Raw genomic sequence first — 23,690 nt, 5'->3', positions numbered from 1 at the left:
CAAGCTGTGTTTTGCTTCTTCCTTCCAGGTTAGAAAGAGTGTATGTGGGCATGGGAGCACAAAGCAGGAGCTAAATTCTGTCCTTCCATGTGCAGAGTAACACACCTCTAGCAGTAGTGTAAAAGCAGTTGTGTGCTTTCTCTTCTGAAAGTTAAATGCATCCCTTCATTTCTACTAAATCTCTGCTTAGAGTGGGAGTTCACAAGTTCAGCCTTGATAGCTGATTCATCTGGCTGTCTGGTTGTCTGCCCATTAATAATGGTCAGACTTGGGACTAGATCTCATAGATATAAAATGCTGTCTGGGCTAATAAAATAATTCTAATGTCATTCTTAAGTTCAGTAATGTATTTATAGGAATCAGTTTTGCTTCGTTTCATATGTTAGAGATGATAAGGTAAAAATTCTAGTGGAAAATTCTTGTGTGGAGAACTCTGTGTACCACTGAAAGGGTCTTAGAGGATTGTGACATTTTGATCTTATTCCTCCTTCAGTATTGACACTCCAGGAGTGATCAGCCGCGTATCGCAGCTCTTCAAGGGCCACCCAGACTTGATCATGGGTTTCAACACCTTCTTGCCGCCTGGTTACAAGATTGAGGTGCAGACGAATGATATGGTGAATGTGACAACACCAGGGCAAGTTCACCAGATCCCCACTCATGGCTTGCAGCCCCAGCCCCAGCCCCAGCCGCAGCATCAGTCACAGCCTTCAGCGCAATCAACCCCAACACCAGCACAGCCAGCGCCGCAGCCGCCACCTGCCAAAATCAGTAAGGTGAGAGACTTTGAATGATATACATTGATAACATGGGGATCGTGCTGCCCCTGGCTGATATTGTTAGGGAGCTAGAGAGCAAAAAAGGAACTTCCACACTGCTTTTTCATGGACTTGTGAACCTGTGTGTTCTGCTGCTGGATTAGTTTCTCCTTGTCAAACTTCAAGGTGCATCCTAGTTTATTTGACAGTAATTCAAATAAGCCACCTTAAGGGTTTGGAAAAGCCTTGTTGCTTCCAGTGGGGAACTGAAAGGTGCTCAGAGCATCTCTTAAAATGTACACACATTATTCAGGGAGTGATCCAGCTAGCAGTCCCAGGAAAAAGATCCCTGAAAAGCATTTGATTTTGCAAGAAGGGCCTCCTAGTTAAAGCACTGGGCACATGTTGAACTGCCTGCTTTTGGGTATATTGTCTCAGAGTAACTGAAGTCCCAAGAAATTTCCCATAAAACAGAGGCCATGGTAAAGATGTTGTTCTTGGTGTCAAAGTGTGCGTGTGGTTTCAAATGCTTGGGGCAATCAAGCCTTTAGAAGAGCTTGATTAGTTATTTGGTAGATTCTGCATTGCTTGAAGTCTTGTTTTCAGATTGGACATTTTTTGTAAAAGAATCTAGTTCAGCCATCAGCTGGATGGGTGCAGCAGTTATTGGCAAAATCTAAAGTGCAAGAGTGACCATAATGCTGCCTTTAGGTATCGGTTTATGCGCCTGAAACTGAGACCTTTCAATAACAAAGGGAATTTGACTCTTGTTTTAGACGTAATCCAGATGCTACTATCCAACAGATGTATTTTATGTGATTGGAAACAGAATAGGATAATAGGCATTTGAGGAGCTTACTCTAGATAAAATATCATGTATTTTAGCCTTGAAATGTGGAAAGATTTCAGAGCGTTAGGGAGGGAAAGAATCCCCAAAGTTTCAAGGGTTAGTCTCTAAACAGTACAATTAGCTACCAATTGGCTGGAAAAGAAAAAAAAAAAGAAGGAATATGCGGTTAGAAATCAGCAGGATTTAAAATGTTGCAATTAGATGATCTCTAGGCAAACATTGGTGGACTTGCAACCTCGTGTTCAGAAATGGCAAACAAAATGTGCTAAAAGATTTGCAAAGCTGAAAACTGCAAAGCTAAGGCGTTCCAGAATTAACTCACCTGTGCCAGATTTCAAGGCTTTTTTCTGAAGAAGTAGTACATGCTCTCAGTGAAGAGGTAGTAGTCTCTTTCTCATCACTGTGGGCTAAGTGGTTTTCTCCCCATCGACCTGCTAAAAGTTGAACTGTTTTTGCTGAAACTTTAAAATGAATCCGAGGGGCATGCTAGATAATGAGGTGAGATTTCCTTACCAGACAGGTAAAGTTGTAGGTAGGCAGGGCAGGATCTTGTAATAGGATGCTTCTGGCCATCCTAAGACAGTTATCTACACTGTCAGTCATGAAAACTCTGTGTAATACAAGTTTTGAAGTTTGGAATGTGAGAGGAATGAGTACTTCCATTGCCATTTAAAATTGCCACCTCAAAACTTTCGCTAGTTTTCCTGTGGCTGTTAGGTGTCTATTAGGAGTATTCAAAATAATTACTCTGAGCGCCTTACATGCCTGCTCTTTGTCTCAATATTGAAAGAAATTCCAGTTTTCCCTTGCGGTTGCCTTTATGCATCCCAGAATTCTTCACTAGGGGCAAAATAACTTGCAGTGTTGGAGCAAGCCATACCTATGCATTTTGGCTCGGTTAAATTTTTCAGATAGTGTGTCTCTCTTGTCAGATTTCAGTCAAAAACAATTAGCAAGAAAAATCAACTGTTAATAACAACAGCTTGAGTGGTCCAGGTGTTTTGTCTTCCTGATGAGCTGTAGTCTCTACTGGCCCACTAAATACTGATGTATTTATTTGCTTTGGATAATACTTTTCTTCTGCTTAGCCTACATGTATTTGTGGTTCTGTTGATCTTTAAAACCCAACTCTGACTGTGAAATGGTTCTTCTTAATTTTGACTCTTAACAGCAGTTTCTGCTGAGCCACTAGGAAATGTTGGGTTTATGAAAGATACTGTTAAAATTCTCTAGACCTGCAAAGGCAGTAATTGTTTAGTAGCAGTTTAAAAAGACCGTTCTTTAAAGGAAGTGCAGCAAAAGTCATCCAGGGCTGGTATATGGGAAGAGGTTGTTTGACTGGATGTGGTAGCAGGAGATTTTGTCCACTCCATATATTCCAGCTCAGACGTATCTCTGTTGAATCCGTGTTGTTCCGCTGTTGTCATCAGATACAGTTATATGCTGGGTTGTTTCCTCTGGATATGGTCCGTAACTGGAATAGAAGTGACTTTATTCCAAACGTAAAGGAATCTGCTAATTTCTAACACGGCTTCTTTTCTTCTTAGCCATCACAGTTGCAGGCACATACTCCTGCCAGCCAGCAAACTCCCCCGATTCCACCATACGCATCACCACGCTCGCCACCAGTCCAACCTCATACGCCAGTGACAATCTCTCTGGGAACCACACCATCCCTGCAGAACAATCAGCCCGTTGAGTTTAATCATGCCATCAACTATGTCAACAAGATCAAAAATCGGTTCCAGGGACAGCCAGACATCTACAAAGCCTTCCTGGAGATCCTCCATACATATCAGGTGAGTGTTAACAAGGCAGATTTGAGTATATGTATGGTTATTTCTCTTTCTTGGACAGTTAGCTCCCTGTGGCAAAGGCTTGCATTTGGGTCTTCTGCTGGATTAGCATTGGTCAGCAAGCTAAGCAGAATTCCTGCAAATTAGAAGATTATGTAGCAGCATGAGATAATAGATTTCAGTCCGTCGTCTTTGTTTGCAAGTGTCTGAATTGCCTTTTTAAAAATCGTATTTGGCATGTTTTCATGAGCGTGGGGCAGAAGGAGACAACATGGCTGTAGTACTATGTTAGAAGTAAAGAAACCACTTCCTTGGTCAGAGTGCTACTAATCCAGGGCCAGTTGGGCATTTAGTATATATAAGTATATACATTTAGTATGTATAAAAATCATACTATTAAGATAGTATGATTCTTTATGTAAGATGCTGAGACCTTTGTTGTTTCATTCTTTGTATCACTGAGGGTTGTTTTTTTCTTTGCCATGTAAATAGTTTGTGCATCCTTTCTTCTTATGCTTCTCCTCTTTCCTATGACAGAAAGAGCAGCGTAATGCCAAGGAGGCAGGAGGTAACTACACGCCGGCTTTGACGGAGCAGGAGGTGTATGCGCAGGTGGCTCGCCTCTTCAAGAACCAGGAGGATCTGCTCTCGGAGTTCGGGCAGTTCCTGCCTGATGCCAACAGCTCTGTGGTGAGTCGTCTTGGAGATAGGCTGGAACTGAAATACCTAGTGGAAAACTGTTCTGTATGTAGCCAGAGTTCAGAAAAATGTGCTTTTGCTGTTTGTTTCTTGGGTTTTTTTTGGAGTGATCTTTTACTGAGTGCGGGAATGGGGTCAGGGTGATAGACTGTGTTTTCTGGCCATAACTTGTCTTTTAAGTACAATCCCTTTGCCTAAAAGGGTTGTTCTAAGACTGCAATAACTGCAGTAAAATATATTGGTCATCTAGAGCTAGGAGGAGCAGGCATATTTTTTTGCCTGGATGCGTGGAACTCAGCTCTAATGGTCTTATGGGTTTGTCTCTAAATAAGCTGTTAAGTAAGACAACTGCAGAGAAAGTGGAATCGGTAAGAAATGATCACGGTGGCACGGTGAAGAAGCCACAGCTCAACAACAAACAGCAAAGACCCAACCAGAATGGCTGTCAGATCCGACGGCACTCGGGAACTGGAGCAACCCCTCCGGTGAAGGTAAGAGCGTGTGCTGCTCATTCAGCAGCCCTGTTTTTCCCAGGAGGCTGTGGCAGAGCGGGATGCGTTTTACAAGTCTGTGCGATTTTTGTGGCACAGGCTGCAGCCTGAGAACACGGAAACTAATGCTCACCTTTAAAGGAAAACTTTTTGAAGTCCTTGTTTCTAAGCGCAAGGCTTTGTCTCTGATTTTCACAAACTGGTGATGTTATCTGTACCTGAGGGTGGTAATAGTTACTTTACTGGCTTGGGAAAAATAGGGCTTTCCCCAGTTATTAGGATGCTGCAGAATGCGTGGGGGTAGTTTTCTTGGTGAATAAAGCAGTGTTTGGAGATGTGGGGTGTGGAGGCAAAAGTCTCAGTAAAATCACAAAATAAATTTGTCCAAAATTTGTAGCAATGTTTCTAAGGCACGTGGGAAGATAAGCTGAGGGAAAGATAAAGGTGTGCCTGAAAGCTTTGTCGTTGTAGAACTTGGAGCAGATGCAGTGGAATCATGCTTGCTCATCTTTCCTATGATAAACCTTATAATACAATGATGAATGATTATTCTTGTAGCAAAGTTTGCCCTTTTCAAATGACGCATGTTTTGAGAGAGCAAGGCTGTGGCCAGGTGGCTTAGTGTTTGTGCATTAAGGATAAGTTTGCCTGCTTTATTTGAGGGTGGTGTATCTTGCTTTGTGATGAAAAGCATTAGCAGATGTAATTGTATCATTTAAATCCAGTGATTTACTTCCCCTTCTGCCCTTTCTCCTCCTCTTCAGATAAAGGGCAGCAAAACAAAACACAATTTGGAGGCAGCTTTTGGCCTTTCTGAGGATGTAGAGTGTAGTGCTGGTATGGGGAAAATAAAGGATCTTGCAGAGGATTGCAAGAGAGAAAAAGAAATATGATAATTTTAGGGAGGTGTAAGACTTAAAGAACTGGGTGAGTGATAGGAAAAAAACAGATTTATTTTGGTAATTCTGCGAACTAGCTAGAAGAAGGAGATACGCCATAGAGTGACTGTTTCAATCAACTAGTTACAAAAAAGGATGCAACAGTGTATTAAAAATATTTAGAGTTCTCTGCTACTGATTAACCTTTAATAGATTAACCTGTGACACACACTTTCATGGAAGTTTCCTTCCAAAAAAGCCACCTTTCTTTTATTTGAAAGCAAACAGTGGGGTCAGGAAGCTGAAACCCTTGTGTGATAGATAATCAAAATATGGCAACTTGCTCTGCTGAACAGCCTTTTTTTTTTTTTTTTCTTGCCTTTCTTTTTTTTTGTTAACAGAAGAAACCGAAGCTGCTTGGTTTAAAAGACCAGTCTTTGGCAGAAGCCAGCAAACATGGTGTGGGGACAGAATCTCTCTTCTTTGAGAAGGTGAGAAGCGAGATTCAGAGAAAGCCGTCTCGTGTCATTGATCTATGTTCTTCGAGGGTATACATCCGGATTTTTATCACAATGAAGTATGTGATATATATACCACCCTGATAACATTTGTCAGCTTGACCTCAGATGTATTGTGCGACCTCTAAGTCAGATCCATTGAATTTTTTTAAAAGACTGGTGATCTTTTTTAAGGGGATATTTGTGTCCTTTCCCCAAATATCATTCTTCGGCTTTTCACCTGCTGCTGCAGGTTGTTTGCAGGAATGGGAATTTTTTCCTGTAATGCATGCTCCAGATTTTTTTCACCTTTACGAAATCCCCATGCAACCGACGATGTGTGTGGCGTGTCTTGCTGTGTTGGCACAGCTTGCTGTACCCATCCACAATGAGCTGCCTGCAGTGTGGGAGCTCAGTTTACAAAGCGGCTGATTCATGTCGACGTTGGGGTTTTTTTTTTCCCTGAGAGATGAATCTAATTAATTGCACAGTTGTTACCTGTTGCTGGTTTACCACACAGAACAAATGAAGGATATGTGGGATGTTTCCAAGTGGTACCTTGGTGTCTTCCTTAAGATGTCCATACATTTCCTTAGGGCTCAGAGGGGAGTATATAGTGGATGTAAACAAGCCTTTTAAGTAATATTCATGTGTCGATGAAAGTCTTGGTTACTCCCTGATGATGTGGTGCATTTTGCAGCATGCTGTAGACCAGCTAATAGTAACTGGGAGCCAATCTATTGCTCGGAGGATGTGTAGGTGTTAACATGAGTAAACCTAGAAATCCCTGCTGTAGAGTTATAACCGTAATGACGAATGTCTTAATGATGATAGATCTCAGTCTGAAGCGTAGATGCTAACTGTTCTCGTGGGAAAGGTAATGGTGTTGGGATGAACCGTTCGGTTTCCTCATACTGTGAAGATAAGGGTTACAGAAGCTGGCTTATCTGTGATAACCCAAGCTGTAACGCAGGCAGAGGCTGGAGCGGTATTACCAAGGGCACAGGTCTCTTACCCCTGCTCCCTACTTGGAATATTCTCTGGTGTTTAAAGGCAACCTGGGTGAGTTTGTGATGCTGCAGTTACGACTGACGTTGTTCATGATTCCAGCATTTTGTAATCCAGCTGTTAGGGGGTTCCTTAAGGGATTTAATTCTTTACTTGCAAGTCCTTTCTTCAGAGGAATGCACTGGGTGCTGATGTTGCAGGGCATACCCAGCACGGAGATGGCTCACATCAGTATCTGTTCTTCTGGCCCGGTGTATGGGGCAAGTTACCTCCATTCAACTCACTTAAAGATTTGCGTTCTCATTCCACGTGTAATCTCTGTGCATCAGTGGGAAGCACAGTGTTGAATCCAGGTCTCCTGAACAGTGATAGCATACGCAGCCTGACAGTGACTGTTTTCCTCTTTCCTTCTCTCTATAAGGTCCGCAAAGCTCTGCGTAGCACAGAAGCATATGAAAACTTCCTTCGCTGCCTGGTTATTTTCAACCAGGAGGTGATCTCCCGGGCTGAGCTCGTGCAGCTCGTTTCTCCATTCCTGGGGTAAGTGGAGCCCATTTCCTTAAGCGAGGTGAGAAGTTTAATCCGCTTGGTCTGTTTCCATTACAAAGCCAGAAAAGAAACGCTGACCTTTGTGGTCGTTCAGGGGAATGCATCTCATGTGGTTGCATGGCACGGAGGAGGAGGAGGAGGAGGAGGAGGAACGACGCCCTGGGAGCTGGGCGGTGGTTTCTTGGGCCACAAAGTACATCTGAGATGGAGTACCCCTGCGCTGCCCACTTCCTCCGCTGTTGGTTGACTTTTATCTGCATAGCCTGCCAAATGCTTAATTGTCTGTCCACTAAACGGTTGCACAAGTTGCTTCTGTGGCAGTGCATTCTCCGATCTCCTGTTCCCTCCAGCTCGGCCTGAGTGTCACGAATGTATGTGGTAAGGTGCCATGTGCTGCTGTATGGGTGGGAAGATACTGGCAGTTCTTGGAAGCCCTTCAGTGGCTAATACTGTGCAGGTGCCACGTGCTTTAGGCTTTCAGACTTCCTTTATTGGAGCAGGACAGTAAGGGCCCTGCTTCAGTTTTCTTTCCAACTTCATGCTCTTCTGCACTACCCTTTTCTATTCCTTACCCAAGAGGAGGTGAGAGAGGGATTCCTAGCTGTGTCTTGGCTGGCCGGCAGGCAGCATTCAAGAGCAGTGCCAGTACTGCTTGTTTTGTTTCTTCCTTTTTCAGAAGAGCAAACAGAATTATTTAGCAGCTTGTTATTGCAGTCTCTTGCTCTAGAATCATGGATTATTTCATCTGAGAAAAGATTGACTGTCTAATTACATAGGGAATGTCCCCTAAAAAAAGAGTCCTGATATAAACTCACTAAAATTTCCAAAAAGCAGCTGAATTCTGTCATGAAGCCAAAAATGATAAGCAATACTGTAGTTTAAATAGGAATTATGACTTCCATAATTGCCAGTAGTGTACAGAACAACTCTGTACTAATCAGCTAAAACTAACCGATACCCTCTCATCAACTTTGGGCGGCAAGATTAATGGTCCTTCTTCCTGTGAATTGAGTTCCTGGTTCCAAGGGAGAAGGCAATAGCAAGGTAAATTGGGTTCAGGACCCCATTAGACTAGCTACTGTGCAAAGAAACTGCCCCAAGGAGCTTCCGCTCTCTCTGTCGCTCCACTGGAATTAGTCAGGCATCAGCAGGATGCTACCTTTAGCTAGGAAAGGTGAAGTATTTGACAAAAAATTCTGGATTTTCTCCCATGTACTCTCTGTGCTCCTAGCTATAAGGGTGAATATCTGTATTGGGAAAGGTATAATACAGTTTTCTTACTCTGGAGTTGGACATTATCTTCTGTCATGTAATGAAAAAGCAATAAATGAGCAGTGATTCAATTAGCCTCAGTAACAGGTTCAATTCCTCATATTGCTGGAGCTTTGCATGAGATAAGATGAGTTGAACAGATGCAGTATTTTAGACTAATAAATTCTTCAGAAAACTTTTCTCTACAAGCAGGCGAACTTAGGCCTTGCAGGCAAAGGCTTCTCCATAATTTGTGCTGGTCTGTGTAGTCTGGGGAGGCAGCACTGGTCAAAGCGATTGCTCAGCACTGAAACATTTTGCCATGTGGTTACAGAATCGCTTTTCAGTTTCTTCGTGCTGCTTTTGGAAAGGAAGGGTCTGCTTTAAGTTAAGAACGTTGGCAAACAACTAGGGATCTGGCCTGGGTTCACTGCTGGGATAGTTTGGGAGACCCAGATGTGACTCTGCAATGAGCACTGCCCCTGTAGTGAAAACTTTGGCTGCTCTTCCTTGCTTGTCACTTGTCTCGCAGGGACTGTACCCGCGAGGCATGTGGAGGATATATTGGTGCTTGTCTGTGTATCCCTGGCAATATGAGGGGGTAATCCTAGAGCACCTTAGTTGCACTGAGAGAGCAATCCACCACCTGATCAACAAACAGGTACTCGCTTCCCGTTTGATCAGGCTCTGTGGAAGTGGGATTGAGCAGAGAGGGTCCTCTCTCACCAGACTGATAATTCAGAGGGTCGTCTTCGACACAGTGTGTCTGTAGCAATCAATTGTAGCCTCAGCATCACAGCTCAGCGCTGTTTGATTTCTACTTAGCTAGTTTTTCACTTCATTCATTTGATTTTTAGGAAATTCCCAGAATTGTTCACTTGGTTTAAAAACTTTCTGGGGTATAAAGAGTCTGTTCACATGGAGACGTATCCGAAGGAACGGGCTACCGAGGGGATTGCCATGGAGATAGACTATGCCTCCTGTAAAAGACTGGGCTCCAGCTACCGAGCCTTACCCAAGAGCTACCAGCAACCCAAGTGCACGGGGCGGACTCCACTGTGTAAAGAGGTAAGATGCTCTCGGATGGGAATTGTGTGACAGAGGAAGGCTATTCCCGGCCTTCTCGGAGGGATGGAGCAAGGACAAGCAGAACAGAAGAACAGGATGGGGAATTTATTTTGTATCTGAGTTATGCTGAAAAGTTTCCCAGGGATGTCAGGGCACGTCTGCTCTCATGCAGTAGAGTTGTGCTGCTGCCTGCGCCCCAGAACTGGGGCTGGGCATGGAGCTGGGGCCAGGCAGCTGCCTGGTTAGCACTGATCCAGCACTGAGCCGTGCTGCTCCTGCACCCAGGCGTGTGCGGGCGTACCATCCTGGCTTGGGATCATCACGGTACGTGTCGGAGCCCGAGGTGAGCACACCCCGAGGTGTTCCTAGTGGCAAGTGAGCACTTGGCGCTCCTGTAAACGTCTGGATTGTGTCCAGAAGCTATGGCACAGGGCGAGGCGTTGGTCTAGGAATGGGTTATGCTGGAAGCTGGCTGGGCGTTGCGATACCCACGTGGCTTTGATGGTTGGCATCAGCTCTTCTCCAGTGGTGCTTGTGAAAGGGTTGCGTGAACTGTTGGGGAGCAGCTGGGAAAAAAACCCACCAAATAGTTGTGGTGTTTAACTACTTAAATAAAATGTAGGGGCACTAGATATGTATGATGTTTTACGTAGTATAACCTGTGAAAAGAACATTAAGATTACAAACTTAAACACTCTTAAGTAGGAAATGACAGAACTAGTTTTCTGTATGGTCATAATGTGATCTCAGGGATCTTTTACAAGGTAGTATGTAATTCAAGATTATTGCTACCTTTTTACCCAAATTCCCACTTAGTCTGCTTTGAGTTGTCTCTAGTCCAACTCTAAAAGGAAACCACATTTTCTGTACAGATTCTCCCACATATCCCTCAAACGCTTCTTTCTTTCTACCTGAAATGCTAAGAAGACCTCTTGTCTTGAGAAATGGTGTGTTGCTTCGGGAAATGGGCTCCCTACAGGGAGCCAGCCTTCTTGGTCAAGAGTCAAAGCTAGTCTCCCAACAAAGTCCTGCAGGATCTGATGTACTCACTGAGTCCTTTAATGTGTTGTAATGACCTTTTGATCAAAGTGGGAATGGTACTGGCTGATCCTGTTCCTTCACTGGTGTTGAAGGTAATGTTTTGGAGGTGAGTGAGCAGGACTCTTGCTGAAGGCCAGTTAATAAACATGCCGCTTAAGAGCATTCACTGGAGGAGGGGAGAGCCCCAGAAATCCCTTCCCTGGGTGACTGCAGTCAGCAGTGGCATCCACACAAATAGTGAGGAGAGTGCCGTTTGGAAACATCATGGTTTTTGTGTCCTTACGCTCCTTGAGAGATGAGGAGGACAAATGTGGGTGACCAATTCATGCAGTTAGTGGTGGTGATAGGTGTTCAGCTGAAGTGGTGGCAAGATAGCGAAAACAACCTGGGCAAGAGACAATTGTAAGTTGTTTGTTTTTTTTTTTTTCTATGTCCTGACATGTCTCTCAAAAGTGTCTTTTGTGATGCAGTTACAAACTTCTTTTCCTGTGAGAATCGAATGACTCGGTTGTTCAGGCTTCAGGTTTATGAAAACTGGGCCTGACTTTCAAGACTGCCTGCCAAAACCCTTGTTTCTTTGCCTTTGGCCTCTTTGAGGTTTTTTTGAATGTTCTGTTCCTGTTTTGGAGGTGGTGAAAGCTGCAGGTGCTCAGCTGCTTTGTCAGGAAAGGTGTTGCTGGGGTATGGATTTATATTCCCAATTAGCCTTATTTGGAGGTGGAAACCATGTACTGTCTAACAGTCATGTCTGACGTGATGACCACCCAGTGTTGTCGTCGGTGAATCACACACATGATGAACCACATGGTTGCAGCTGACCAATCCAAAGTAATGGAAAAGCTCCTTTCACCTTTCTTTCTTCTCTTCCCTTGCAAGTTTTTTCTCACAGCTCCAGCTAATGCATTTTTCAGACTGCCTGGATGTTACGGTTCTGGCTGTCAGGGGTTGCCCCCTGAATGCTGGGCTTTGGAAGGGGTGCACAATTTTTCCAACTGGGGAATTCTATCCTTCCAGCAGAAGCCTGGGCTCAGAGCTAGACGAGTGTGACCGCCTCGAAGACTGACCGTGACTCTTGTCTCCCCTTGTCTCCTTCAAAGGTTTTGAATGACACCTGGGTCTCCTTCCCGTCCTGGTCTGAAGACTCCACATTCGTGAGCTCCAAGAAGACGCAATACGAAGAGCACATCTACAGGTGCGAGGATGAGCGTTTTGAGGTAAATTGTTTTTCCTTGATTCATGTCTCGGAAAGCTTGGGGTTCTGTGAACAGTTAATGATCTTGATATAGTTATACCTTTAATGCTGTTGCTTAGAATCTGTTTTTTGTGTGTGTGTGTGTCACCTGTTTTTTGCGTAAAAGCTTGTGTTCTCTTGATGCAAGAAGCAGCAGCTGCATAACCACCTCTCGCTCCAAGCCACCCCCTTGCCCCTCACTTTTTGCGCAGAGCTCTTTGTTCACGCCACTCCAGATGAAATTGGTCAATGGCCAGCGTATAATCAATGCATCTTTTCTGTTCTTACTGCCCACGTAGCACACGAGAACATGCATTCCCCTGCAATAATCTGAAAAGCGATACGTTCAGGACGTTAAATGATTGACATCTTGACTTGAAATGGAAGTTAGCTTGGCAATTACCTGAATACACTCAGACTCAGCACGTCCTTTTGTAGAGTCACTGTCAATTGTGTTCTATTCCCAGGTGGAAAATGTAATTTCTGAACAGTGTCGTTCTGGTAGCCTTTAAATTCTTATGCAGTATTATCTAGGTAGCAGATAAAATATAATTGGATTATTTTAGAGCAGCCGAACATGGAAACCACTGCTCAAGAACACCTTGTTAAACATGCACAGCTTCTTGTTTCATGTCACTTAAATGTTAGCCTCTGTGAAGTATCATGTTTTATCTATTCAACGATGGCTAATGCACTGTTCGCTTCAGCTGGATGTTGTCTTGGAGACCAACCTGGCAACGATCCGCGTCCTTGAGGCAATCCAAAAGAAACTCTCGCGCTTGTCTGCCGAGGAGCAGGCCAAATTCCGCCTGGACAACACTCTGGGTGGCACTTCAGAGGTGATCCACCGCAAGGCTCTCCAGAGGATATATGCTGACAAAGCAGCTGACATCATTGATGGACTTCGGAAGAACCCATCCGTGGCTGTTCCCATTGTACTGAAAAGGTATTGACTGCTCTAGCACCCTGCCCCAGGGCCTCTACCAAAGGCTAATGCACCATACGTGATCCAGATTTATGTAAAAGTAGCTAATTTCTGCCCCTAAAGGGTATGACCTCCACAAGGCTGTAAATTAAGAAGTGCATTTTATGTTCTGGTCAGTTCCTGTATTTCATAATAATCATCTAGAAAGAGGGAATTACCCTTCTGAAACAAAAACTTACAGCTCAGCTGAAGGGATGTAGAGCTTTTGATGTCTCCTCTTAAAACTTGTTTCTTCCCTGGTGTCAGCATTGTGTGTAAGATGAGGAAAGTGTCTACTGTGTGGATTATTCCAGGGCTAAATTTGATCCCTTTCCAAGTCCTGCGGCTGTATGTCACTGTGGGCTGAGGTTGTGGTGGCTGTGCTACCCTCAGATTCCCAGTCTGTTTCTGTTGTCAGCCTCCCCTTTCTCGGTCAAGAAAAGGGAGTGGATGCTGCAACTCCTTGGGGAAGCTCGAGGAGGTGTGTAAGCAGGAGATATTCTTCCCCAGCCACTTCTCTGTGGGACTGTTGGTCCTGTGTCTCAGGGCTCTGACAGCTGGGGTAACAGCCTTGCCCAGCATACCAGCAAGGTCACGGTTTCCCCAGCCTGCTGTAAGGACACTCTTCCAGCGAGCTGGGTCTTGAGCTGCATCAGGGCTGCTTTGCTTGAGATACTGAGTCAAGGTTCAGGAGTCCATTCCCAAGAAGCTCAGGTGTCCATGCTGCAAGGCGATGACTTTGTTCATCATCCAAACTAAGCTACCCCTGTTCAGCAGCTGGAGCTACATGACTTTCTGGGGAGTTCTGAGAGAGCTGGGCCAGCTCTTGTGGCTCTACCATCCCTTTAGCCCCTCTGCCTGCTGTGGACAGTGGGGCTAGAGGGACACTAAGCTCTCTAGCTGTTCTGGCGTGCTGCAGGGGGAAGCACAAGCCTTCAAGCTGCTTTGTTCCTGAGTGGTGTTACTTAGGCATGAAAGAAGCCCGGAGGGATTTCTTCAGAAGAGCGTGTGCAGGGTGCTCCTCCTGTAAAGCTCCGTTCTGTGGGACGGCTTTCATTTATGCTCATTTCATAAGGAGTTCAGCTCTTCTCAGCACTGGCCAGGAACCATGGGCCTAGGTTTTCCTTATACGCTCAGAGTAGACCTCTTAGCTCACCCTTGTTTTCTTGATCCAAGGTTGAAGATGAAAGAGGAGGAGTGGCGAGAAGCCCAGAGAGGATTTAATAAAGTCTGGCGAGAGCAGAATGAGAAGTATTACCTGAAATCCTTGGACCACCAGGGCATCAACTTCAAGCAGAATGATACCAAGGTCCTGAGGTCAAAGAGTCTCCTCAATGAGATTGAAAGCATCTATGATGAGGTAAGATGGTCACCAATAGTTTCCTTCCCTCAAGCTTATGTAGTTTGCAAGTGCAGTTTTGGTTCCTGTTCCTCACTGCTCAAGGAGAGAGAAAATCTGTGCCACTGGCAGAGCTTTCTGAAAGGCTCTTGGATGGAGAGAGGTGTTTGGGACTCATTTTTGTGCTGTGTTTCTCACTTGTAGAGGCAAGAGCAGGCTTCAGAAGACAATGCTGGAGTCCCCACGGGCCCACACCTATCACTAGCCTATGAAGACAAGCAGATCCTGGAAGATGCTGCCTCTCTCATCATCCACCATGTGAAGCGGCAGACGGGAATCCAGAAAGAGGACAAGTACAAAATCAAGCAGATCATGTATCACTTCATTCCAGACCTGCTGTTTGCTCAGCGAGGTGAACTCTCGGATGTGGAAGAGGAGGAAGAAGAGGAAATGGATGTGGACGAAGCTACTGGGGCCGCAAAAAAGCACAACGGTGTTGGGGGCAGTCCTCCCAAAACCAAGCTGATGTTCAACAACACAACGGCCCAGAAGCTGCGGGGCATGGATGAGGTCTACAATCTCTTCTACGTGAACAGCAACTGGTACATATTCATGCGGCTGCATCAGATCCTGTGCTTGCGGCTGCTGAGGATCTGCACCCAGGCTGAGCGGCAGATCGAAGAGGAGACGCGGGAAAGGGAGTGGGAGAGGGAAGTGCTGGGCATAAAGCGAGACAAGAGCGACAGTCCTGCCATCCAGCTGCGACTGAAGGAGCCTAGTGAGTGACTTCTGGTGGGAGGCTGGGGAAGAAAGAGGTTTCTGTTCATAGCGTGTTGACAGAGCTTGTTTGGTGTCTTCAGGCATGTTAACAGTGGTGACCCTTTAAGATGAGGGGTTCTCTCTTTTATCACTGGGCAGCACTGAATTGAGGGAGGAGATGGGAAGATGTGGGGTACGTGGGACTCGAATAGCAGAATGGTAATATGCAGCAGCTATTTCATAAGAGCTTTCATTTTACACTTGCATATCTAAAGTATCCTTGAGTTCCCTAACTAAAAGCCTTTTAAAAAGTCTTTCAGAAATACACCCCTCATGGAGGAGGCTAGAGCTAGAAAGCAAGAGATAATGAAAGTACCCATGGGCTTAAAAGGACCCATTTAAATGTCTATAAAAAACAAATTTCAGCCTATTCCAGTAATTCTTCAGCTTGACTGGGTAGTCTGAGGACCAAAACTCAAAGCAACCCTTCCTGGGAGTAGTGTCTTCATCTCTCCCATTCTTTCTTGTTGCAGTGGACATCGATGTTGAGGATTATTACCCAGCCTTCCTGGACATGGTGCGCAATCTCCTGGATGGGAACATGGACTCGTCGCAGTATGAGGACTCCTTGCGTGAAATGTTCACCATTCACGCCTACATCGCCTTTACAATGGACAAGCTGATCCAGAGCATTGTTCGACAGGTGATTGCCAGCAAAGGCTGGAGGGTGGATGGTCCGGGGTAGAGAAGGTAGTCAGGTTGTTTGCTGCAGTGAGAGCCCAGGCCTGCATTGGAGGGGGAGTGTTGTAGACCTAAATGGGGAATTTCAGGGGTAAGCAGGTAAATTCTGGGTGGTTTTTAATCCAGCTCTAACACTGATGTAAAGAGATGTGATAAAAGGTAATTTTTGATGTACTTAAATTATTGAGAATATCCTCTCTGTGCGTATAGACTTCTCCCTTTGTTTTCCAGAAGTTTTAGGATATAAGTATTCAACTTCAAAGTGTCTCCAGAGCTAATCTTGCTTTAACTTTGAAAAAGAATTAAATGACATTTAAATAATTTCTTTTCTTTTCACCAGTGTTGTAGGAGCAGTGCATGTCTTTTCTAAAAAGCTTTGTCTTTTTTATCTGGCTGTTTGAGTAGCTCATTTCGGCTGTTAAACTCTAGTCCTTTTTATTGGACTGGTAGGAAGAATGTGTAAGCAAGGGAAAAATTCTTCATGCGCCTTTTTGTAGCGTAAAGAACAAAAACAGACACAAGGGGCTGGAAGTGGAATGGCTTGAAAGGCCTTTGCTCTTTCAGAAGGATAGAGCTGCTTTTCAGAAGCTCTGTACTTCAGTCCAGAGATGAACTGAATTCAAAAGACAGTTGAGCGACTTTTGATTTTTAAACTTGTACAAAACTCATGCCTTAAACTCATGCTTTTTCAGCCTTCTTGTTTTGTTTTGTTTTTTTTCTTGGGCTTAAACCCATGGTTACATCTCTGTTTCTTTCTGTTCTGTGCTGATGGGCATGTAGTGGGCTCCCTGACGAACACCTTACCCGTGTTCTCCCTTTTTGCAGCTCCAGCACATAGTGAGCGATGAGATCTGCGTGCAGGTAACAGACCTCTACCTGTCAGAGAACAACAACGGAGCAACAGGAGGTCTTCTCGCTTCCCAGTCTTCTCGTACTCTTCTGGAGGCCGCGTACCAGCGCAAAGCTGAGCAGCTCATGTCAGAGGAGAACTGTTTCAAGGTAAAGCTGGGCTGGGGACTGCGGTGTAAAAGCAGCAAGCAGCGAGGGGGATGCCTTTTAAGAGGGGAGAGGCACGAGTCCTTTAAAAAAGGAGCCTTGTTTAGGCACCCAGGAACCCTGAGGACTTTCTGTAGCTCTGAAAGTTGAGAGGAAAGTTTTGGTGGCATGTCCCCAGCTTTTGGCATGTAGGTTAATGCTTCTGTAAGGGCCCCTCAGAAACGAGGTTTTGAGGAGAAATACATTTCCTTGAACAGCAATGAATATCCCTTGTGCTTCACAACATCTTTAGGTTGTATCATATTGACTGCTTTGCTGTCACCGGTTTAAATTTGTTAGCTCAAACTCTCCCATTTCTCTTGTGTCTCAACCTTTGTCAGCTGTGAGGAGATCTGCTAATACTGACTGGGCATTAAATCATTGCTGACTGCATACATTGCTAAATAACCTGGTGCACTGTGCTAATCAAATCCATACTTCCTTTGCGTAAGATGCAGGAAGTGGTCAGGCCCTTTCTGAGTGAGTAGAGTACTTTGGATAAAAGCCTGCATGTATAATCTCTCTTCCCTTGCCCTCAAACTTCTTTTGGGGGCTCAAGAAGGACCTGCACCACTCCAAAAACAACAAAAAGAAAGAGCTTTACAATTCTGCTGTTCCTCAAAGATTGTGCAGTTTGGCTAGTGTTTTCCCTTTGCTGTCAGGCATGTGGGAAGCACGGTTTTTTCCCTTAAAACTATGCCAGCTTGCTTCGTTCTCCCTTTGCGCCAGTGAGAAGTGGAGTTTGTTTTTTCTGTTTGAAACCTCTTACTGAAGTCCCTTCTGCCTTTTCTTTATAGCTGATGTTCATTCAGAGCAGAGGTCAAGTTCAGTTAACTATTGAACTGCTGGACACAGAAGAGGAGAACTCTGATGACCCTGTAGAAGCAGAGGTAAGAGCAGCTTGTCCAGAGAGCTGACTGATGGTCAAGGGTGCACTGGACAAGGGCGTCCAGTTGACTGTTGTTGTGGTCCGTTAACATAAGATAAAGAAACATCAAGGACACGCCATAAAGCATCAGTGATGTGAGTAGGCAAATCCTTCTTGGTTTATTTTGTATTAGAAAACCCTCAAAATTATATAGGGAAACGTTGTACCTGCCTTGTTGGGGATAAGATGCACGGAGCCTTCAAAAGCGACCTTGTGTTCATCTGTATAACTTCTATCTTAGCCTCCTTAACCATCCCATGTTGTTTGGTGGGAAGGCAGTGGCTGATCTGTGCTCTGTGCTTACTTCCAGCGCTGGTCAGACTACGTGGAGCGGTACGTCAACTCCGATTCTACCTCCCCTGAGCTCCGGGAGCACCTGGCCCAGAAACCGGTTTTCCTGCCGAGGTGAGTGGCCGGGCTGTGCTGTGAACCCTACCCGACGGGCTGTATCTGGCCATAGAGGGCAGAGTGACTGCGCTCCACCACAGTGCCGGGCGGTCAGTCTCGCCTGTATTTTAATGCTGTGACAGAAGCCGTTACCCTGGCAGCGTGGTGTAGCGGTACTGTGCTGCCATTCATCCTAAAAGCCTGTGGGTCCACCCCGGGCTCCTGCTCTCCAGTGACTGAGAGGTGGCATGGTCCACAGGTGGCAGAGAGGGTGAGAGCTGGTGACTCGCCAGATTGTTTTTTTGGCAGTCCTGCCTTGGCTTACGGTAACCCTCTACCTGAAAACAGCAGGTGCCACGTCAGGGCTTTTTATGAGCAGGGAGTTGATGGCACAACAGCCGTAACTTCAGAAATAAGATAAGCCCACTGAGTTGACTTGTTGTAGGGGTCTGAGCCTGAATGACTGCAACAGGCAGTTGTGCTCCAAGCTGTTTGCCAGGCTTTTGAGGGGCCAGCACAGATCCACCAGCTACGTCCAGCCTAGTAGTGCTAGAGGGCAAGCACTAATTCCAAGAGGGGTTCTCTGGTTTGCAGGAATCTGAGGCGGATCCGTAAGTGTCAGCGTGGTCGGGAGCAGCAGGAGAAGGAAGGGAAGGAGGGAAACAGTAAGAAGTCCATGGAGAACGTGGAGAGCTTGGACAAGCTGGAGTGTAAATTCAAACTGAACTCCTATAAGATGGTGTACGTGATCAAATCGGAGGATTACATGTACAGGAGGACCGCTCTGCTGCGAGCTCAGCAGGTAGGAGCGAGTGGAAGGGCTGGGGTGGGCAGCTGGTGTTTCACGGGGACCCCCTGTGCCCAAAGGTCAGGTGGGGAGAGTCAGATGAAATGTCCTCGGGGATTCCGATCAGTAACATTTAGCGGTCTTTGTGTTGCCAGGAGGATGGTGTGCTATTTTGTCCTCCCAAGGCACTAAAGATCTTCTGAATGTTCCTAAGATGTAATCTTTTCTTCTTCTACCTCTAACTCTCATTGTCCTCCCACCTCTCCTCCCTTCTTTCCAGAGAGTTTTATTACAGCAGGACAGTGGTTTTGACCGTAAGCTCTCAGATTTCTTCCAAGAGGTACTTCCCATGGGTGGTGTTCCTCCTGTTTTAGGCAAGACCTGTCTTCTGCGTGTTCTTGTGGTGACATGTGAGAGTGCCTGTTCTTCCAGGGCTTCCCCAAAGAGGAATTGATCAGAGTGCAGAGCATCAAATGCCTTCTGTCCCCATGGATCCCTCTGGGTGCCATCCCCTCATCGTTTCCTGTCCCCACAGTCACGGAGAGTGGGAGTCCTAAGGCCGCTCCCGCATGGCAGAGTGCGGCCAACACGCGGCAGGAGCTCTAGAAACACTGGTTTTGTGACAAGGATGGGAGCAGTGGGGTCATGGATATAGAAAAATCCCCATGGGTATCTTTCCAGGGCTTGAAAGTCCTGGACCCAATGGTCTGTGGCATCTCACATCTAGCAGTCAATGCTCGTGATTACTGATTTTAAATTGGAATTTGACTTTTTGAAGTTACTCAAATTTTCTTTTGGTTCTCTGTGCCAAAATTAACTGTGCTGGGGCAAGGGAAGGAGGATGTGAATGTGTGTGGGGTAAGTGGAGACACGGGAATAGAGCTGTTCTTGGTCTGTAAAGGTTGGGGAGTTGCTTTTATTCAAGATGAAGACGGCTTGTGTCTCTCCATGTTGGCTGAGTTCAGGAGGATTCGGCTGGAGAAAGCTGATTTGGTCTTCTGAACCCTTTGACACTCTGTTACTTTTCTCATCCCATGGGAATATTTCCATCCGATAGAGAAAACCAGGGAGCTTTAACAGCAAACTCCCAGTTCTAGTCTGGCTATTTAGACTTGAGGTTTAAAATACTTCACTATAATTTTATTATAATCTATTTAAAACACAATGTTAAGCAGAATGCCATTGTTTAGAATGTAGAAGAAAGTGAAACCTGCCAGATTCAGGCAAAAGTTACTGACTTAAGCAACTAGAAGCAGCGGTACCCGAGAGGCTCTGTCAGCAGTAGTCTCTTCTGTAGCTGCAGATATTGTTTTCAGTTCATCAAATTATTTGCTTTTCTGAGCAAACTACTGACCACTGAGAAAATGGACTTGGGAGGTGAGGGAGTGGGAGAAGTGTGCACTGCTTCCTGCCTAGTAAATCATCCTTCACAGCTCTGTTTTAGTCATGTAGTTAGACTTATAAAACAGCTACTTACCATCTGTTTCTTGCTGATGAAATACAAACAATGTTTTTATTTCATTAGTTGTGAATACAAGTTTGAAAAAATTACATCAGACGAGAGTGTTTTATTTCAGTAGTGACTCTTTAAAATGCCCATACTGAGGAATTTGATTGCATTCCATCTATCCCATTCAACTGGCACAAACCTCAAGGAAAGGTTATAAACAGGATACTGCATGCCAGTATTTATCACAGAATCTGAACATAAGTCAAATTATTCAACTTTTAATTATATAGCATGCAGCATAGCCCCTCGGTTGCTGAAGTACACCGAAGGAGCGGCAGAAGCTACATCGAACTACAAATCTATTGGATTTAACAGTTAACGCTGAGAAGCAGTCAGCCTTTGGGAGGAGAACAAAACAAATAATAAATAAGTTTTAATCTTGAGGCTTAATTATATTTGCCGTCTTCAATTATGACTGTAGTCATGGCTTTCAAGCCATGGCTTTAAACCATCTGTCCTGGATTTTACATTCCTTAAGCAGATGCTCTTACTCGAGACACGTGCAGTTTTTCCTCTCCTGATGCTTCTGTTCAGCAAGCGGTTCTCAGACCTTTTAGACCTGAGCTGGTTCTTAATTTTCCATAGCAGTTGGGTCCCCTGACACATGTCGTGCATGTTGAGCTTGCTCTCTCCTGGGACCATGCCCTTCCATAGGGGGCTGGAGGCAGACCCTGAGGGCTGGGGAGAGCACGAGTTGCCTGGTCTGGGGTCTACCTTGGCTTCTGACTGCTTGAGGAGGAGGAAGAGGAGGAAGCAGCACCCTTTGGGCAGGGCAGAAGGGATGCAGTGCTGGGTGTGCAGCTCTCAGGCTCCCACAGGATATGTTCTGCGTCCCCAGCCTGAGACCCGCTGTATTAAACAAAGAGCATAAATCTCTTAGTATTCTTGAGTTCGTTTTACCACTCTAATTGCCTTGGAGAGGAGACCCGGGGCGGGGGGGCTATATCAGAGCTTTTCGTCTCCCGTTAGCAAGGGCTGGTGTCTGCATTACAAATTCCCTCTGGCTGTTGATCCCCTCGGTTGTCGACCGGCAGCCGAGCTGTGCGGAACGCTGCAGTTCGGGGGCCGAAGCCGCCTTTTTCTAACACCTCTTCCTATTTCTGTAGTCCCATGAAAGAGTGAGCAAGCGGCTGCACCAGCGGTTCCAGGCCTGGGTGGACAAATGGACCAAGGAGCACGTGCCCCGCGAAATGGCAGCCGAGACAAACAAGTGGCTAATGGGCGAAGGGTTGGAGGGCTTGGTGCCCTGCACCACCACCTGTGACACAGAGACCCTGCACTTTGTGAGCATTAACAAGTACCGCGTCAAATACGGCACGATATTCAAGACACCGTAAAACTCCCCCGGGGCGAGGGAAGAGCCCGGGAAGATGTGTGTGTGTGTGCGCGCATCCAGGAAAGGAGGAAGATGCCTTTCTCCCCTCACTGTGTATCTCCGTAACATGGCCACTTGACTAGTGCGTGGCTGGTACAACCTGTCACCAGCGGGATTCCCTGTAGGGACGCGGATCTCTGCCAGCGCCCGCTGGGACCGCGGGCCGCCGGCCCCTTTGACTTCGGCACGCGTCCCCGGAGGGCGGGAAGGACCCTTCTCTGAACTGAGCCATCCCAGAGAAACACAACGAGCTCGAACACACCAGCAGTGTTGAGGCTTTGACTCCCCGGAGGCCCTGAGCGGCGAGGGAAGAGAACTGGAGGCTCTCCACGACCGGACCGCTCGGATGTGTCCCGAAATCCCCAGGTGCCTGTCGCGACCGGATTCTTCTCCCTTTACGCTGTCGCCAGCTGGCCGGGCTCCTGCGCGGGGCCGTGGGGCGGCCCGACACCACCTCATGGAGCGGACCCTGGGCTCCTCTCGCCTCCCTCTCCTCCCTCCCAGGCTGGACTCACCCCGTGCAGATCGGTCTGTCCTTTCTAGTGCCAGTGGAACTGTTTTGGTTTTTTTTTTTTTGTTTTGTTTTGTTTTGGTTTTTTTGTACCTGCTTGTTTACTAGTCTCTCCTAGTGCCATGCACCAGCTTTTCAACACACATGTACGTACACACACACAACAGAGAACAACACGATTTTAACATGTTCCCCTCCTTTTTTGTAAATAAATGTACAAATTGTCAATTTTTTGGGGCTTTTTTTTGTTTGGTTTTTTGTTTGGTTTTTTTTTTTTTTTTTATTAAAGGAAGTATGCTTGATGTGCTAGCATAACTGTACTAGCTTCTTGTGTACCATAGTACCAGGCGGCTTGAGAATTAGTACCAACAGACAGACCGACGGAGACATTTATTACACTTTTTACCAAAGGGAGTTATCATTGTAGTGCTTTTGTGTGGAAACTTTTTTCTCCTTTTTTTGTAAATAAAAATAATGTCTTTGTTCTTAACTGGAGGAAGACACTCGCTCACCCACAGCCCTGTTCCTGGTCTGAAAGGCACCGTGCAGCATGCAGTTTTTGGGGTGGGGAAGGGGGGAGGGTGCGGGGAGGCGCGCATCCGACCATTTTATATGATTGGCTTCACAATCTGAGAGGAAAAAGCAGAGGCAGTGTGTGCGTTTCGCGGTTAACACAACCGAGGTATAAGCAGTCTGTTAAGATATATAAATATATATTATATAATTTTTAATTTTTTTAATTTTTGTTTTTCCTGGTGGGTAATTTTTATCCACCTAGTCTTCCAGCTCCAAGGACCTTCGCTTTTGGGAAGTGTTGCTGAGCTACTTAGCTGGGGTTGATTGTGCTGATGTATTTTTCCCTCTCAGTATTGGAGAAAACATCTGAAGTACCAAACCAGTATTTGATAGAGCTGCTCCGCGTGTGTGTTTGTGTGCGTGCGTGCGTGCAAGAGAAGGGCGAGGGGGTGGGGCGGGTCTCGGTGCATTTCACTAGTGAAATCCACATATGGGATATATATTTTTTTAAGTATAGAAGTTTAGCGCTGGCAGATATTTAAAACACGGGGGAAGGTTCCAATTTAAAAAAAAAAAAAAAAAAAAAAAAGAAGTCGGCACGGACTTCGTAAGCCACGACAGCCACAACTGCACTGTCTCTCCTCCTCAAAGGAGGCAGCTTTCCTTGCACAAACCCATGCTGCCAGTCCTAAGCACCCAAAACAGCTTCCGTCGTCCCTGG

The 23,690-nt window shown here is 45.8% G+C and overlaps 1 protein-coding gene across 3 annotated transcripts in view; it reads left to right on the top strand.

Annotated features, from left to right (window-relative positions):
• Positions 1-22,943, top strand: part of SIN3A (SIN3 transcription regulator family member A) — a 36,018-nt gene extending 13,075 nt beyond the window's left edge. For all 3 annotated transcript variants that reach the window (XM_030015408.1, XM_030015409.2, XM_030015407.2), the window contains exons 5-21: positions 494-776; positions 3,156-3,407; positions 3,942-4,094; positions 4,436-4,594; positions 5,874-5,963; positions 7,399-7,517; positions 9,635-9,845; positions 11,984-12,100; positions 12,825-13,063; positions 14,258-14,441; positions 14,625-15,198; positions 15,713-15,882; positions 16,746-16,919; positions 17,753-17,845; positions 18,194-18,288; positions 18,865-19,072; positions 21,674-22,943. In XM_030015408.1, the coding sequence (XP_029871268.1) occupies positions 494-776; positions 3,156-3,407; positions 3,942-4,094; positions 4,436-4,594; positions 5,874-5,963; positions 7,399-7,517; positions 9,635-9,845; positions 11,984-12,100; positions 12,825-13,063; positions 14,258-14,441; positions 14,625-15,198; positions 15,713-15,882; positions 16,746-16,919; positions 17,753-17,845; positions 18,194-18,288; positions 18,865-19,072; positions 21,674-21,904 (3,352 nt within the window). In that variant the 3' untranslated portion in view covers positions 21,905-22,943. The remainder of the gene's footprint in view (positions 1-493; positions 777-3,155; positions 3,408-3,941; positions 4,095-4,435; positions 4,595-5,873; positions 5,964-7,398; positions 7,518-9,634; positions 9,846-11,983; positions 12,101-12,824; positions 13,064-14,257; positions 14,442-14,624; positions 15,199-15,712; positions 15,883-16,745; positions 16,920-17,752; positions 17,846-18,193; positions 18,289-18,864; positions 19,073-21,673) is intronic.
• Positions 22,944-23,690: the final 747 nt, after the last annotated feature.

This window comes from Aquila chrysaetos, chromosome 5, assembly GCF_900496995.4.
Source record: "Aquila chrysaetos chrysaetos chromosome 5, bAquChr1.4, whole genome shotgun sequence".
NCBI classification, from domain to species: Eukaryota; Metazoa; Chordata; class Aves; order Accipitriformes; family Accipitridae; genus Aquila; species Aquila chrysaetos.
Note: the sequence above shows the minus strand (reverse complement) of the source record. Positions and strands in the feature narration are given on the sequence as shown.